Here is a 14,416-nt window from a genome sequence, read left to right as displayed (position 1 = left end):
CCTGGGAGGTTGAGGTTCTGATAAGCTGTGGTTGTGCCACTGCACTCCTGCCTGGGTGACAGTGAGATTCTGTCTCTAAAAAAAAAAAATCCATCCCCAACAGGGGCTCAGGGTTCCTGGGCGCCCCTTTGATGACAGCTCCTAAAGTCACCGTCTCCCTCCCGCTTCCCTCCAGAGACCTCCCAGCAATGCCAGTTTGACTCTCTGACCGGCCTGCCCGGCGGAGGGCTGTCCCCACCTCCTTTGAAATCTTTCTTTGCTCACTGTTTTCTCTTCCAGCTGCTGAGATCGACACTGGCCCAAAGGGTTAAGAGCTTGGACCTTGGCTTCAGGGGCACCTTTGCCCAGAGAAAGCCCTGCAGGCACCAGGACCAGGGCAAGCCCCCGCACTGGCTGGCCAGGGCCGCCCCCGAGCGCACTAGTGAGCACAATGGCTGCTTCTCCAGGTTCTGTGTTCTCCCACCTGGGGCTCGAGGCCTCCACAGCTTTGCTCCCCGACTCTGGCAATCTGGGGTCTTCCTTCCTCCTGCCTGGAGGCTGGTCCTGCGTAGAGAACCCCTTCTAGCCCACTGGCCCTGCCTGGCCCACGCTCCCTCCCCAGGGGCCACTCCCTGAGGCCTGCAGGACCCAGTTCCTATTCCTGAACTGCCTCCTTGGCCAACCTGGCCTCTGCTGGAACTCAGGAACCTCCCAGGTGGCCAGGCCCCTCCCCAAGACCCCCAACACTCACAGGGTGAGACTGTCAGAGAGCAGGACTCTGTGCAGAGAGCACCATCCCTCCCCGGAGCACCCAGGAGAGGGCGAGGACACAGACTGGGGGACAGTTGTGTTTATTACCCACAGTCAGTCACACAGCGTGAATCACCACCCCTGCCTTCATCAGACTTTACGAAGGGCTGAGGGCCCTCTGGGCCAGCTCCATGGCCCAGCCCCACCACCTGCCCAACACCAGGACCCCAGGCCTCGTCATCCTGACCCCAGCCCTGCTCCTGACCTCTGACCTCAAGGAAAAGACAGACCCCACCAAGGGCCTGTCGCACTGGGCCTTCATGCCAGGGCACCAGGGCCCGCGGGAGCATAACTGAGGTGTCCCTGAGTGTCGCTCAGCCCCCCCCCAACCCCGCCCCCAGGAGCCACGGCCACTCAGATGAGGAACTTGAGGCACAGTGGTGAGGAGGCGGAAAGGCCCAGAGGCGGAGCTGCCAATGGTCGGAGGGCCTCATTCCCATGTGATCGGATCTGGGTGGCAGCACTGAGCCCATCTGGGGTCCCCAGGGAGCCCCCGCCGGGCCGCCCAGTCTCTGAGCCGGGGTTGGGATGGAGGCCCCCGGCTCCCGCGCCTTCCTGCAGTCCTGGGGCAGTCCGCCGCGGGCTCAGCTCCGGTAGCTCCTGAGCAGATGCCCGGCGATCACCAGCCGCTGGATTTCGCTGGTGCCCTCATAGATCTCGGTGATGCGGGCATCGCGGTAGTGCCGCTCTGCTGGCATCTCTGTCACATAGCCCATGCCGCCCAGGATCTGGATGGCCTGAGATGAGAACAGGGGCTCAGGAGGGAGAAGACCCCGGCGTGGGGAAAGCTGGAGAAGGGGCAGCTGGCCCCCTCAGAGCTCACTGTGGACACTCACCTGGTGGCTGATGGCGGTCGCGGCCTCCGAGGCGGCCAGCTTGGCCATGGCTGCCTCCTAAACATGGGGGTACAGTCAGAGCCTTCCCTTGAGGGGACCCCTCCACCCCCTGCTCCCCCACTCCCTCAGCAGGGGAGGCCTGTGGAGCCTCCCCATGGGGCAGTAAACCCCAGGCCCACACCTCTGACCCACGGGGCCAAGGAGCAGACACCCGCCCCAACCTCTCCCAGTCCCTGGGCCCACGACATTCTGGGCCATGGCTCGGGGACCCCTGTGGGCACCTTGATGAAAGGCTTCTTGTTATCCTTCAGCATGGCAGCACGCCAGGTCAGCAGCCGGGCACTCTCCAGGGCCAGGGCCATGTCTGCCAACTTGAACTGCAATAGCCCCACCCCACACCACAGGTCAGCAGCTGCCCCTCCAGGGACAGGAGGGAGGGGGAGGAGGACGGAGAGCAGTCAGGAGGCCACACTCTCTGCCCGCTGTCCAGCCTCTAGGCCCAGCTCCTAAAGCTACCACCATTACCTGGATGACCTGGAGCTTGGTGAGGGGCGCCCCGAAGGCCATGCGATTCTCAGCGTAGTTCACAGCACAATCGAGGGCGGTCTGGGCAATGCCCAGGGCCTGGGAGGCGATGCCGATGCGGCCCATGTCCAGGGTTTGCTGTGGGGACCGCCCTGGTCAGTGGCCCGCCAGCCGGGGCACAGGCCTGGCCTCAAGGTGCCACCCCCACTGCTGGGCTCACCATGGCTATCTTGAAGCCCATCCCTGGCTCCCCCAGGATGCTGTCCTTGGGGATGCGACAGTCCTCAAAGATGAGGTTGGCCGTGGATGAGCCTCGGATGCCCAGCTTGTCTTCTTTCTTCCCCAACGTGAGCCCAGGCGTTGGCATGGGGACCAGGAAGGCACTGATGCCCTGAAAGGAGAGGCGGGCGGTTTTCTCAGAGCTGCCCCTCAGCCACACCCTCACACCAGCACACCCAACACCAACCCGGTCCCGTCCCCACCTCCCTCGGAAGCTCAGGCCTTGACACCCTCTGCCGGCTTCTGGGGAAGGTGCAGGCTTCAGTGGCAGCTGAGGAGGGACAGGGACAGCCCACTTGCCCCAGAGCAAATATAGGTCCAGTCAGGCCAAGGAGAGAAGGCTCTAGAAACAGAAATGACAGCAGCCCAGGATCTGGCTGAACCCCTCTCTGGGGTGCCCACCTTGTTTTGCAGGGCTCTGTCCGTGCTGGCAAAGACCACAGCAGCTGAGGCCTCCCAGGCATTGGTGATCCAGGCTTTGGTTCCATTCAGGACCCATGAGTCGCCCTCGGCCCGGGCGGTGGTGGACGCAGCTCCTGCATCGCTGCCGTTCCCTGCCCGCACAGACCCAGGGCTCAGCGCACGCCCCGCCCCACACAACCTAAGGGCACCAGCCTCACTCCCTCCACACCCCATGCTGGCAGACACGAAACCCTATGACTCGGGCTCCAAAGATGAGGGTCCCAAAGCTCTCAGTGACGGGCCCCGAGGGCGAGGGGTGTGTGCAGGAGCTGGCGTCTTAAACCAGGGGACCCCGAAGGCAATCTTCCTCCCAGCGCCGCGGTGGCAAGAGCGCTCACCCCACCAACCACACGGGGAGCCTCCCCTCTGGCCTCCGAAGCAGTGGGCAGTTGGCCTAGCACCTTCCTCTCCTCCCCCTCTGGGCCTGTCACCCTAAGGACAGGTGAGGGGACAGGGCAGGTACCTGGTTCGCTGAGGGCAAAGCAGCCAATTTTGTCACCACTGGTGAAAGGCGTGACCCACTTCTGCTTCTGCTCCTTGGAGCCAAACTTCAAGATGGGCCCCAGGTAGAGAGACTAGGAGGACAGCGGGGAGCGGTTGGAGGCCCCAGGCCCAGGCGCATCCTGCCCACCTGTGGGCTGCACCTCAGGGCCTGTTCTGTCCAGGGCCTACCCAGTAGGACCAAGGCCTGTGACGTCTCCAGAGAGATCAGGGCTGGGAGCCGAGGCCAGAGCCTGCCCGCTCACAGGAGCCTCCCTCCACCCGTGTGTCCCAGGGGCCTGGGAGGGGGCTCACGTTGTTGACACTCATGATGACTCCGGTGGAGGCGCAGCCGCGGCTGATCTCCTCCATGGCGATGGCATAGGCCAGGTAATCGAGGCCAGCACCGCCAAGCTCCTCAGGCACGTCCATGGCCAGAAGTCCAAGCCCGCCCATCTTCTTCACCTGGGCACAGGGAAGGACGGCACGCCATGGGCAGCTGCTGGGGGCGAGCCCACCCTCCCCAAGCCCAAACCCTCTTGCCCCCGAGGCAGTGCCCTGCAGAAACTCAGGCCATGTGACCCCAGCCACCCACAAGGGATCCCCAAGTCCAGACGCTGAAGACCCAGTCCCACTGAGGTCTATATGATGGCACTTCTCATTCAAGCTGTCCTGCTCCCGCCTCCACGCCTGCTCCCTGCTCCGTCCACAGCCACAGCAGCGAGCAGGCAGAAGGCACAGGATGCTTTCAGGGAACTCAGAGGTAAGGAGCAGGACAGCGTGAGCCACACTGACCTTCATCCAGCCCCCTCTGCACATCCACACACACGCACCCTCCCCACCACAGGGCCTCTGCACATGCCACCTCCTATCCCTCAGCTGGTTATCGCCCCTCCTCTCCTTCTGATCGCAGCTCAGGCCTCGCTGCTTTGGGCTGCCATCCCCAGCCTCGCTGAGTCAAATCCTTCAGTCCCTCTCCTGCAGCACTTCTGCGGCTGGAATTTCTCAGGGATGAACGTGCTTCTCTGGATTAAGGTCTTTTGCCTTCACCACGAGGGCACAGACTGTGTGTGCTCTTGCTCACTGCTACATGCCCAAGGCCAGTGAGAGAATGAATGAAGGATAAGAGCTTGGGACTCTTAATTCTGGGTAATAATCATATTAAGAGTGGGCCAGGAGCAGTGATCACACCTGTAATCCCAGCAGTTTGGGAGACCAAGGTGAGGGGATTGCTTGAGGCCAGGAGTTCGAGACCAGTCTGGGCAACATAGCAAGACCCCATCTCTACCAAAAACAAAATAATAATAATAGTATTATTACTCTCAGGTGAGTAATATGGGAAATGTGGACCACAAAATCTACCTAACTTCAAAAAGGAACAAGTAAAACCACTTATCTCTGGGAGAGCAGGGACAGGGACGGGGACAGGGATGGGGACAGGCGAGGGAACCGTTGCTTTTCACGAGCGCTTTTATACAATCTCATTCCTGCAACCATGTTATTTTATTTTATTTTATTTTATTTTGTGACAGAGTCTCATTCTGTTGCCCAGGCTGGAGTGCAGTAGTGTGGATCTCGGCTCACTGCAACCTCTTCCTCCCAGGTTCAAGCAGTTCTCTGCCTCAGCCTCCCGAGTAGCTGAGATTACAGGTGCCCACAATCACGCCCAGCTAATTTTTGTATTTTTAGTAGAGACGGGTTTTCACCATCTTGGCCAGGCTGGTCTTGAACTCCTGACCTCGTGATCCACCCACCTCGGCCTCCCAAAGTGCTGGGATTACAGGTGTGAGCCACCGCACCTGGCCTCAACCATGTTCTTATACTACCATGACTTACATAAACTAATAAGAATGTTTGCTAATATATTCTTGTTTTTCTATACTCCTGTGAATATAAAAGTTTTACCTTCCCCGTCCCCAAAACAGTACTCACCTCAAAGGACTGTTCTGAGGCCGGACTGAGATAATACACATGACACGCAGAGCCCAGCACCTGGCCCAGGCTGAGTTACTGTTGAACAGCGTCTATCATCAAGTGGCTGCCAAGTTGTTTTTTTTGTTTGTTTTTTTTTTAAGGACTGCGCACAGTGACTCACACCTGTAATCCCAGCACTTTGTTTGTCTTTTTCTTTTTTCTTTTTTTTTTGAGACAGAGTCTCACTTTGTCGCCCAGGCTGGAGTGCAGTGGCGCAGTCTTGGCTCACTGCAACCTCCACCTCCTGGGTTCAAGTGATTCTCCTGCCTCAGCCTCCCGAGTAGCTGGGATTACAGGTGCCTGCCACCACACCTGGCTAATTTTTATATTTTTGGTAGAGACCAGGCTTCACCACATTAGCCAGGCTGTTCTCGAACTCCTGACCTCAAGTGATGCGCCTGCCTCAGCCTCCCAAAGAATCTCAGCACTTTGGAAGGCCAAAATGGGTGGATCATTTGAAGCCAGGAGTTCGAGACCAGCCTGGCCAACGTGGTGAAACCATGTCTCTACCAAAAATATAAAAACTAGCCAGGCATGGTGGCGGGCGCCTGTAATCCCAGCTACTCGGGAGGCTGAGGCAGGAGAATTGCTTGAACCTGGAAGGAAGAGGTTGCAGTGAACCGAGAGCGCGCCACTGCACTCCAGCCTGGGCGACAGAGCGAGAATCTGTCTCAAAAAAAAAAAAAAAAAAAAATTATTGTTTTTTTAGAGACAGGGTGTCACTATGTTGCCCAAGCTGGTGTCGAACTCCTGGCTCGAGTGATCCTCTTGCCTCAGCCTCCCTCATGCTGATTAGAGGCACGAGCCACCACACCAAGCCTAGTTCTTACTTTGACAATAACATATGGAAAAGAGGGGAAACCTAGGAGCCTGCAGCACTTCTGTGACAACCTGTGTGTCCCTCTGTGAAACTGCTTACTTGATTCTTCCTTGAACTGTTCCCATGGGAAACTCACTTGTAAGACTCTAAGTGCGGGGCGGAGCGTCCTCATCTCCGAGTCTCCCACGCGTACCACATGTGGGGCATAAACGTGTGTGCTGAGAGGCTTGAGCTATGACCCCTACAAGTGCACATCAAGCTCTGCGGCCCCCAGGCAGATGCTGTGCTGCAGTCAGAGGGCAGAGAAGCTGGGAAGGAGATGGCCAGTGTGTGGAAGGCAGCATGACAGCAACTGCCCAAGATGTCCCCATCCTAATCCCAGGTCTCATGAGTATGTTCCCTTCCGTGGCAATAGGGACTTTGCACACGTAAGTGAAGCGTCTGGAGATGTGAGGGTTATTCTGGATGATCAGAGTCACCCAGTGTCATCACAGAGTCTTTGTAAGGCAAAGACAGACACAGACTCAGAGAAGGAGAGGTGACGACGGAAGCAGAGGCAGGAACTCTGGCGGGAAGGAATGCAGGCGGCCTCTAGAACTGGGAAAGACAGGAGTGGATTTCCCCAGAGCCTCCAGAGGGAACTCAGTCCTGCCGATGCCTTGATTTAGCCCTGTGGGACCCACACTGGATTCCTGACTCGGGTTGAGTAACTGGTAAACAGCATTTATCAAGTGGCTGCCATGGTTTTGTTTTGTTTTTTCCATTTTTTTCTTTTTTGGTAGAGATGGGGTCTTGCTATGTTGCCCAGGCTGGTCTTGAACGGTCAGAGAATATATCTGTATTGCTTTAAGCCACAGGGTTTGTGGTCATTTGTTACAGCAGCAATAGGAAACTCATCCACAGTGACAAATGGGAACTCAGAGCTACCAGGGAGGTGTCATTTTGAGAATCACTAAAAAGAAGATTGTTCTGTGGCCGCCACACACCTGGGGACGGGGGTCCTGCTCAGAATAGGCACCATTTCAGCAGGCACCACTTCAGCAGGCAGGAACCAACTAGGGAAGGGGAAGTCCAAGTGAGAGAGTGCTTTTCACTAGGAAGAGGACCTGGAGACACAGACCTGCAGCAGCACACATGTGGCCTCTGAACAGAACACTTTTCTAGCCCACACTTCAGAGTACTTTGCCAGGTGCAGTGGCTCACGCTTGCATTCCCAGCACTTTGGTAGCTGAGGCAGGTGGATCACCTGAGGTCAGGAGTTCGAGACCAGCCTGGCCAACATGGTAAAACCCCGTCTCTACTAAAAACACAAAAAATTAGCTGGGCGTGGTGGTGGATGCCTATAATCCCAGCTACTTAGGAGGCTGAGGCAGAGGAATCCACTTGAACCCGGGAGGCGGACACTGCAGTGAGCTGAGATTGCACCACTGCACTCCAGCCTGGGCGACAGAGGGAGGCTCTGTCTCAAAAAAAAAAAAAAAAAAAAAAAGGCTGAGTGCAGTGGTTCACACCTGTAATCCCAGCACTTTGGGAGGCCAAGGTGGGCAGATCACGAGGTCAGGAGTTCGAGACCAGCCTGGCCAACACGGTAAAACCCCGTCTCTACTAAAAATACAAGAATTAGCCAGGCGTGATGGTGGGCGCCTATAATCCCAGCTACTTGGGAGGCTGAGACAGGAGAATCATTTGTACCCAGGAGGTGGAGGTTGCAGTGAGCCAAGATCGTGCCACTGTACTCCAGCCTGGGCAACAGAGTGAGACTCCGCCTCAAAAAAAAAAAAAAAACTATTTTATTAAGGAACACCTCTGCTGCTGGACAATACTCTACCAAGTGCTAGAAATACGTAGGTCTCCAGCTACTCAGGAGGAGGTTGAGGCAGGAGAATCACTTGAGCCCAGGCGTTCAAATCCAGCCTGGCCAACATGATGATACCCCTGTTTCTAAAAGAAAATTTTTTAATTAAAAAAATTTTAAAAAGAGGGTGTGGTAGCTCAGGCCTGTAATCCCAGCACTTTGGGAGACGGAGGTAGGAGGATCATCTGAGTCCAGGCGTTTGAGACCAGCTTCATCAACATGGCGAGACCCCCATCTCCACAAAAAGTTATAAAAATAAAAATAAATGAGCCAGGCATGGTGGTGCACACCTGTGGTCCCAGCTCCTGCAGGAGGTGAGGCATGAGGATCACTTGAGCCCTGAGCCCGGGAGGTCGAGGCTGCAGTGAGCTGTGTTTGTGTCACTGCACTCCAGCCTGGGCGACAGTGAGGCCCTGTCTCAAAAAAACAAAAACAAAAATAAATATGCAGGTGTCCAAGACTCACGGTCAGGCCTAGGCATGAACCTCACCAAAAGCCTTTTTCTCTAGCTTACCAGCAAAACAGAATGAGGCTAAACTAGCTCAAGCTGCCTCACCCTCCAAGCACCTTCAGATCTCCCCGGACACGGAGACACACCCTCCTTTTCACCCCGGAACTTGTTGGTATAAAGCCCTGGAATAAATGGCGCACGAGCCAATCGCTCCATAACTCCATCTCATCCCCAGAAACACAGTGGGAACCCAAATTCCCAGAAAGAGAGTAAAAGGATGAAACTCTCCTAGGCACGTTCAGTTCCTCATACTCACCTAAAATGCTTGGTCACACGTCCCGACAGGTAGCAGAATGAGGGTGACCCCATATTCCTCTTACAGATGAGGGAGTTCACACAGAAAGGGTATGTGGTGTCAGTGGCCAGGTCTAGGCCACCAGGAGGCAAGACAGAACCCCAGCCTCCTCCTCTCTACACAGCGCCACCTCCTTCTGGCTAATGCGACACTTCTCAATGAGCTAGAATCAAAAGTTTTAGGAATTCACAATTCCCACACCCAAAGGACCTCACTAGCATATACCATCGCCCTCAATTTTCCCCCAGCTCCTGTCTTCCCTCCTTTCTCACCATCAGCATTTTCTTTTACAGCATCTACCGGCTGGGCGCGGTGGCTCATGCCTGTAATCCCAGAACTTTGGGAGGCCCAGGCGGGCGGATAACAAAGTCAAGAGTTCGAGACCAGCCTGGCCAACATGGTGAAACCCCGTCTCTACTAAAAATACAAAAATTAGCCGGGTGTGGTGGTGCGCACCTGTAGTTCCAACTACTTGGGAGGCTGAGGCAGGAAAATTGCTTGAACCCAGGAGGCAAAGGCTGCAGTGAGCCGAGATCACACCACTGTACTCCAGCCTGGGGACAGAGTGAGACTCCATCACACACACACAACAATAATTTAAAAAATAAAGCATCTACCTCTGGCTGTGAAAGACATGGCAGTTCCACTCACTCCCACTCCGGTGTTGAGACAGCAAATTTCAAAAGAGAGGAGCACCGCTCTGGGGCAGCACATAAGAGCACAGCCTTCTCCATCCCATCCCAGAGCCTGGACACAGTCACCTCACCCCATTTTATCAGTGGTGACAGGGGCTGTTTCCCAGGCCTTCTCACTCTGAAATTTATCTCTAGATTTCAGGCAACATACTGTGGCCAGCTACAGGAACATTCTAGAAAAAAAGTGGGGACAAAAGCAATAACCATGGTAATGTGCACTCGTTAAAGGGCCTCCTGAAAAAGAGACAGGGAGACCAGCACCGAGGGAAGGAAAAAGGGGTGGCAGGAGAGGGAAGAGACGAGGCAGTCAAAAAGGAGAAAACCAAAATATAATTAAGCAGTGGCTCACACCTGTAATCCCAGCACTTTGGGAGGCTGAGGCAGCCAGGTCACCTGAGGTCAGGAGTTCAAGACCAGCCTGGCCAACATGGTGAAACCCCATCTCTACTAAAAATATAAAAATTAGCCAGACATGGTGGCGGGCACCTGTAGTCCCAGCTACCTGGGAGGCTGAGGCAGGATAATCACTTGAACCTGGGAGACAGAGGCTGCAGTGAGCCAAGATCACACCACTGCACTCCAGCCTGGGGAACAGAGTGAGACTCCATCTCAAAAAAAAAAAAAAAGAAAAAGAGAAGCAGCCAACGGAAAAAAATGGGTTCGGGTTTGTCCATCGTTTCTGACCTATGTAAATTGATGGTAATTAACTAACAGCAGCCAGGCCCCCATCCCAGCCCCAATATTTTAGTATTTTCTACAGAGAGGCCTGACCTTCAGAGCTATCTCAAGGGGTGGCCTCCTAGAGCCCCCTGCAATGGTCACTCTTGGTTCCTAGTGTCTGTGACCCAGCAACCTGGACCTGCACCCTGAGAAGAGGCAACAGCACTGACGAGGCTGAGCCTGGTGGTCTCCAGACTCCCAAGAGAAACCGTAAGAAACTGTAAGACCCCTTTCCCAGCAGTGACAGACAAGGCAAGCCTGCAGCACTTGCTGCCTTCATATCTGGGAAACGGTTAGTGGGTCCCTCATATAAAAACAATGTTTTAAGTCCCTTTTAAAACTCATTTTTAAGGCCGGGTGTGGTGGCTCACGCCTGTAATCCCAGCACTTTGCGAGGCCGAGGCGGGTGGATTGCCTGAGCTCAGGAGTTTGAGACCAGCCTGGGCAACACGGTGAAACCCCGTCTCTACTAAAATACATAAAATTAGCCGGGTATGGTGGTGTGCGCCTGTAATCCCAGCTACTCGGGAGGCTGAGGCAGGAAACAATTGCTTGAACTCAGAAGGCGGAGGGTGCAGTGAGCCAAGATCGCGCCACTGCACTCCAACCTGGTGACAGAGCAAGACTGTCTCAAAAAATTTTTAAAAATAAAAAATAAATTAAAATTAAAATTTTAAAAAAAACAGGCAAGGAGAAGAGGCCGGAGAGGTTTGACTTTTCACAAATCATTAATTAAACAACTATCTACTACTGAGTGTTTACACCAGGTGCTGGACATCTTTAGGTCAGCGTGTACGGCAGTAACATCTTCAACGCGTAGCTGCAGACAGACTGAATGCAAATGGAAGAACACAGTGGCACAGGAGGGAGCGCGCTGATGGGAAACTCAGGGGAGAAAACAGTTCAAGCAGGCCGGGCACGGTGGCTCACGCCTGTAATCCCAGCACTTTGGGAAGCCAAGGCGGGCAGATCGCCTAAGGTCAGGAGTTTGAGACCAGCCTGCCCAACATGGAGAAACCCCATCTCTACTGAAAGTACAAAAACTAGCTGGGTGTGGTGGTGCCCGCCTGTAATCCCAGCTACTGGGGGCCGAGGCAGGAGAATCGCTTGAACCCAGGAGGCAGAGGGGTGCAGTGAGTTGAGATTGCGCCACTGCCCTCCAGCCTGGGCAACAGAGCGAGAGTCCATTTCAAAAAAAAATAAGTAAATAAAAAAGAAAATAGGTCGAGCAGGCTGCCGCTGATGAGCTCCATGACCTTGGGTATGTTATTTAACTTGTTCACAAGTCTGAGTCCATGGGGTATATAATAATACTACCTTTGGCTGGGCGTGGTGTCTCACACCTGTAATCCCAGCACTTTGGGAGGCCGAGGTGGGCAGATCACCTGAATTCAGGAGTTTGAGACCAGCCTGGCCAACATGGTGAAACCCCGTCTTTACTAAAAATACAAAAGTAGCGGGGCAGAGCAGTGCACGCCTATAATCCCAGCTACTTGGGAGTCTGAGGCAGGAGAATCACTTGAACTCGGGAGGCAGAGGCTGCAGTGAGGCGAGGTCGCACCATTGCACTCCAGCCTGAGCCACAGGAGTGAAACTCCGTCTCAAAAAAATAAATAAATAAGAATAGTACCTTCACCTCACAGGACCGTTGTGAGGAACAGATGAGATAACCCATCTCAAGAACAGTGCCTAGTGCATGCCAAACACCCTAAAGGCACTATTTAGAATGAGCACAGTGGCTGGCACAGTAAGCAACTGACCATCCACCACATATTACTGTTGTCCCAGAAGTTAAGTCCTGGCTACTGGCCACAGGCTGGACAAGGGAAACTTCCAGAGCATTTTCTGGGTTCCAGGCCCTGCTTTGGGGTTCCTCTACCAGAGTCCGAGTGCCGCTGACTGTCACTGCCACCATTCATCCAGTAGCAGAGGGCAGACCACCGTCGTGGGCTGCTGAGGTTGCACTCTCACCTGAGCCGCTGGGAAGAGATGTTCCTTATCCACCTGGGCTGCAATGGGAAACAACTCCTTCTCGGCAAAGTCCCGGCATGTCTGGAGCAACATCTGGTGTGTCTCGGGCAGTTCCACAGACTGGTAGATGGTGTGTAACTGCCGCCAGGCCCTAGGACAGAGAGCTGCCGGCAAGGGCAAAAGTGAGTGGAAGGAGGAGGCAGGAGGTCTCCAAGAATCCTAGTGACCCACTAACTCACCAGGGAGGATTTTGCCCTCCAAGGGACATCTGGCAATGTCTGGAGCCAGTTTTAGTTGTCACAACTAGAGCAGTGGAATGCTATTGGTACCCAGTGGATAGGGGTCCCGGATCCCTGCTGAACATCCAACAAGGCAGAGGACAGCCCCCACAACAAAGAACTGTCAGCCCAAAATGTCCATGGCGGCCACTGAAAACCCCATACTAACTGAATGCTTAGTACACTCACTAGACATTTCCATACACTACATCCTTCAGTCCTCAGTATAATACCAACAGTAATAAGACCTCAGCTCTGTGACCTTAGGCAAGGGTTTTAAACGTCAGTGAGCCTCCGTTTCTATAACAAGTGGAGGCGAATTGTATTCCGCTCCTCGGAGTGCGAAAGAAAGACTAACCAGCGCTTAACACAGTTCTCAGTAGCGTTCCCCTTGTAATTCAGGCCAGGCAAAGGAAGCCGTGGCTATATGTGTCACGGCTGCTACAACTGGAGACACGTAAGATGGGAAAGGTACTGTATTAACCAGCAAGAACGAGCATTTGTGGAACACCTGTTACACGCCAGGCACGAAGTGCTTTACATACCCTATGATTTAATCCTCCCAACAACTCTGATTTTCTCTGTGGACATTTTACACACGGGCCAACCGAGGCTGAGAAGGGGCTGTCTTGCCCAAGGTCACAGATGCGGCTCTGGTTCAATCCCAGGCCTGGCTCCGGAAGAAGGACGCACCCTGAACCTCTAGTGGGGGTGAAATGAAGGGAGGGAGATATGGGAACTGGGAACTGGGCTGGTGGCTGGGGTCAATCGGGGGGTAGGGGTCTGTGCAGGAACCAGGGACGCTTGAAGGGCCGGGCTGGGTCGGCGCAAGGAGCAGCAGAACTGGGGCAAAGGCCGTGAGCGCTCCCGGAGTGGGGCTCCGCCTGCCAGCGGCTCTGACAGAGCCGGCCGCCAGGACCTCCGCCCGCTGTGCCAGGCGCGGGCCGTAGCCCCGCCGTACGGATCCCCAGCGCACTCACCTCTGCGGACAGGGCCCGAGGCCCGGGCGAGCAGCGCGGCGGCCATGGGCGACAGACACAGTCCCAGGCTTCGCGACCTACCGCCGCGAGCGCGCTGTTCCGGAGTGCTGGGGGGCGGGACCCGGGGCAGACGCCAAGCCCGTAGGGCCTCGGGGGCGGGGCCGAGGCGCGCTCGCGGCCAGGGGGCGGGGCCTCCAGTGGTCCCTCCCAAGGCGATGAACCGACGCTCGACTGCGCGCGCGGTCGGTCAGCTGGCTGTTCGTGCCCACGTTCGTTAATCAAAATGCTAACAAGAGAAAGCTAAGGATAGAGCTTCGCAGAAAGGCCAGAGAGGTCTTTTTAAAGCATAAATAAGATAGCGATCTTCGGGTTAAAACTTTGTTGGCTTTGTCGGCGGGCCCATCCCTCCTAAAATCCAATTCTATGGCTTAAAAAGCCAAGACCTGCCTTGTCTATCAGGGCCCATGCCCACCGTTCCCTGGTTATTGTTGCTTAGCTTTAACGAGGCAGCTCTTCTCTAAGACCCTTAGCTGGTTCCTGACTCGGGGCCTCTGTGATCACTGTTCGTTTTGTCTGGAATGCCCCCTCTTCGTTCAGGTCTCATGGATGCCTGCCCTGACCACACCAAGCCGTTTCTCCCCCTCCCCGGCTCTCTATCTTTCGTTCTGTTTATTCAAGGCACTTTGCATCTGAAATTATCTGCTTCCCCGACTCTCTCCGAGAAGCTCAAGGACCTGTCTTGTGTTGGTGCTCAATATTTAGGCCCCTGGAATTGGGCTGCAAGGAAAGCTTTCTTTTCCCCAGAGGCTGTGAAGGTGGGTGGAGATGCTACCCCCCTGTTCCACTTCAGTACTGTCTGTCTCATTCCCGATTGGGGCAGAACCCAGCCACATATTTGACCCCTAGCATCCTCATCAGGACACCTTTGCCCCGCCCAAGAAACTAT

At 55.0% G+C, this 14,416-nt stretch overlaps 1 protein-coding gene across 2 annotated transcripts; it reads right to left on the bottom strand.

Moving 5' to 3' along the window:
- Positions 1–814: 814 nt before the first annotated feature.
- ACADS (acyl-CoA dehydrogenase short chain) lies at positions 815–13,644 on the bottom strand. Of its 2 annotated transcripts, none has more exons than XM_004054020.4 (10): positions 13,471–13,644; positions 12,213–12,376; positions 3,687–3,836; positions 3,355–3,466; positions 2,832–2,983; positions 2,371–2,541; positions 2,151–2,288; positions 1,907–2,002; positions 1,626–1,682; positions 815–1,526 (listed from the first exon to the last, which is right to left on the bottom strand). In XM_004054020.4, exons 1-10 carry the CDS (start codon positions 13,514–13,516, stop codon positions 1,374–1,376), a joined length of 1,239 nt encoding a protein of 412 aa, XP_004054068.1. In that variant the 5' UTR covers positions 13,517–13,644; the 3' UTR covers positions 815–1,373. The 2 variants fall into 2 exon arrangements, with proteins under 2 accessions (XP_004054068.1, XP_004054069.1); XM_004054021.4 differs by lacking the exon at positions 2,832–2,983 and adding an exon at positions 2,633–2,772 and having other exon boundaries at positions 13,471–13,606.
- Between the last annotated feature and the right edge of the window lie 772 nt (positions 13,645–14,416).

The sequence above is a fragment of the Gorilla gorilla genome, chromosome 10 (genome assembly GCF_029281585.2).
Source record: "Gorilla gorilla gorilla isolate KB3781 chromosome 10, NHGRI_mGorGor1-v2.1_pri, whole genome shotgun sequence".
In the NCBI taxonomy this organism is placed as follows: Eukaryota; Metazoa; Chordata; class Mammalia; order Primates; family Hominidae; genus Gorilla; species Gorilla gorilla.
This window is presented reverse-complemented; position numbering and strand designations above follow the sequence as displayed.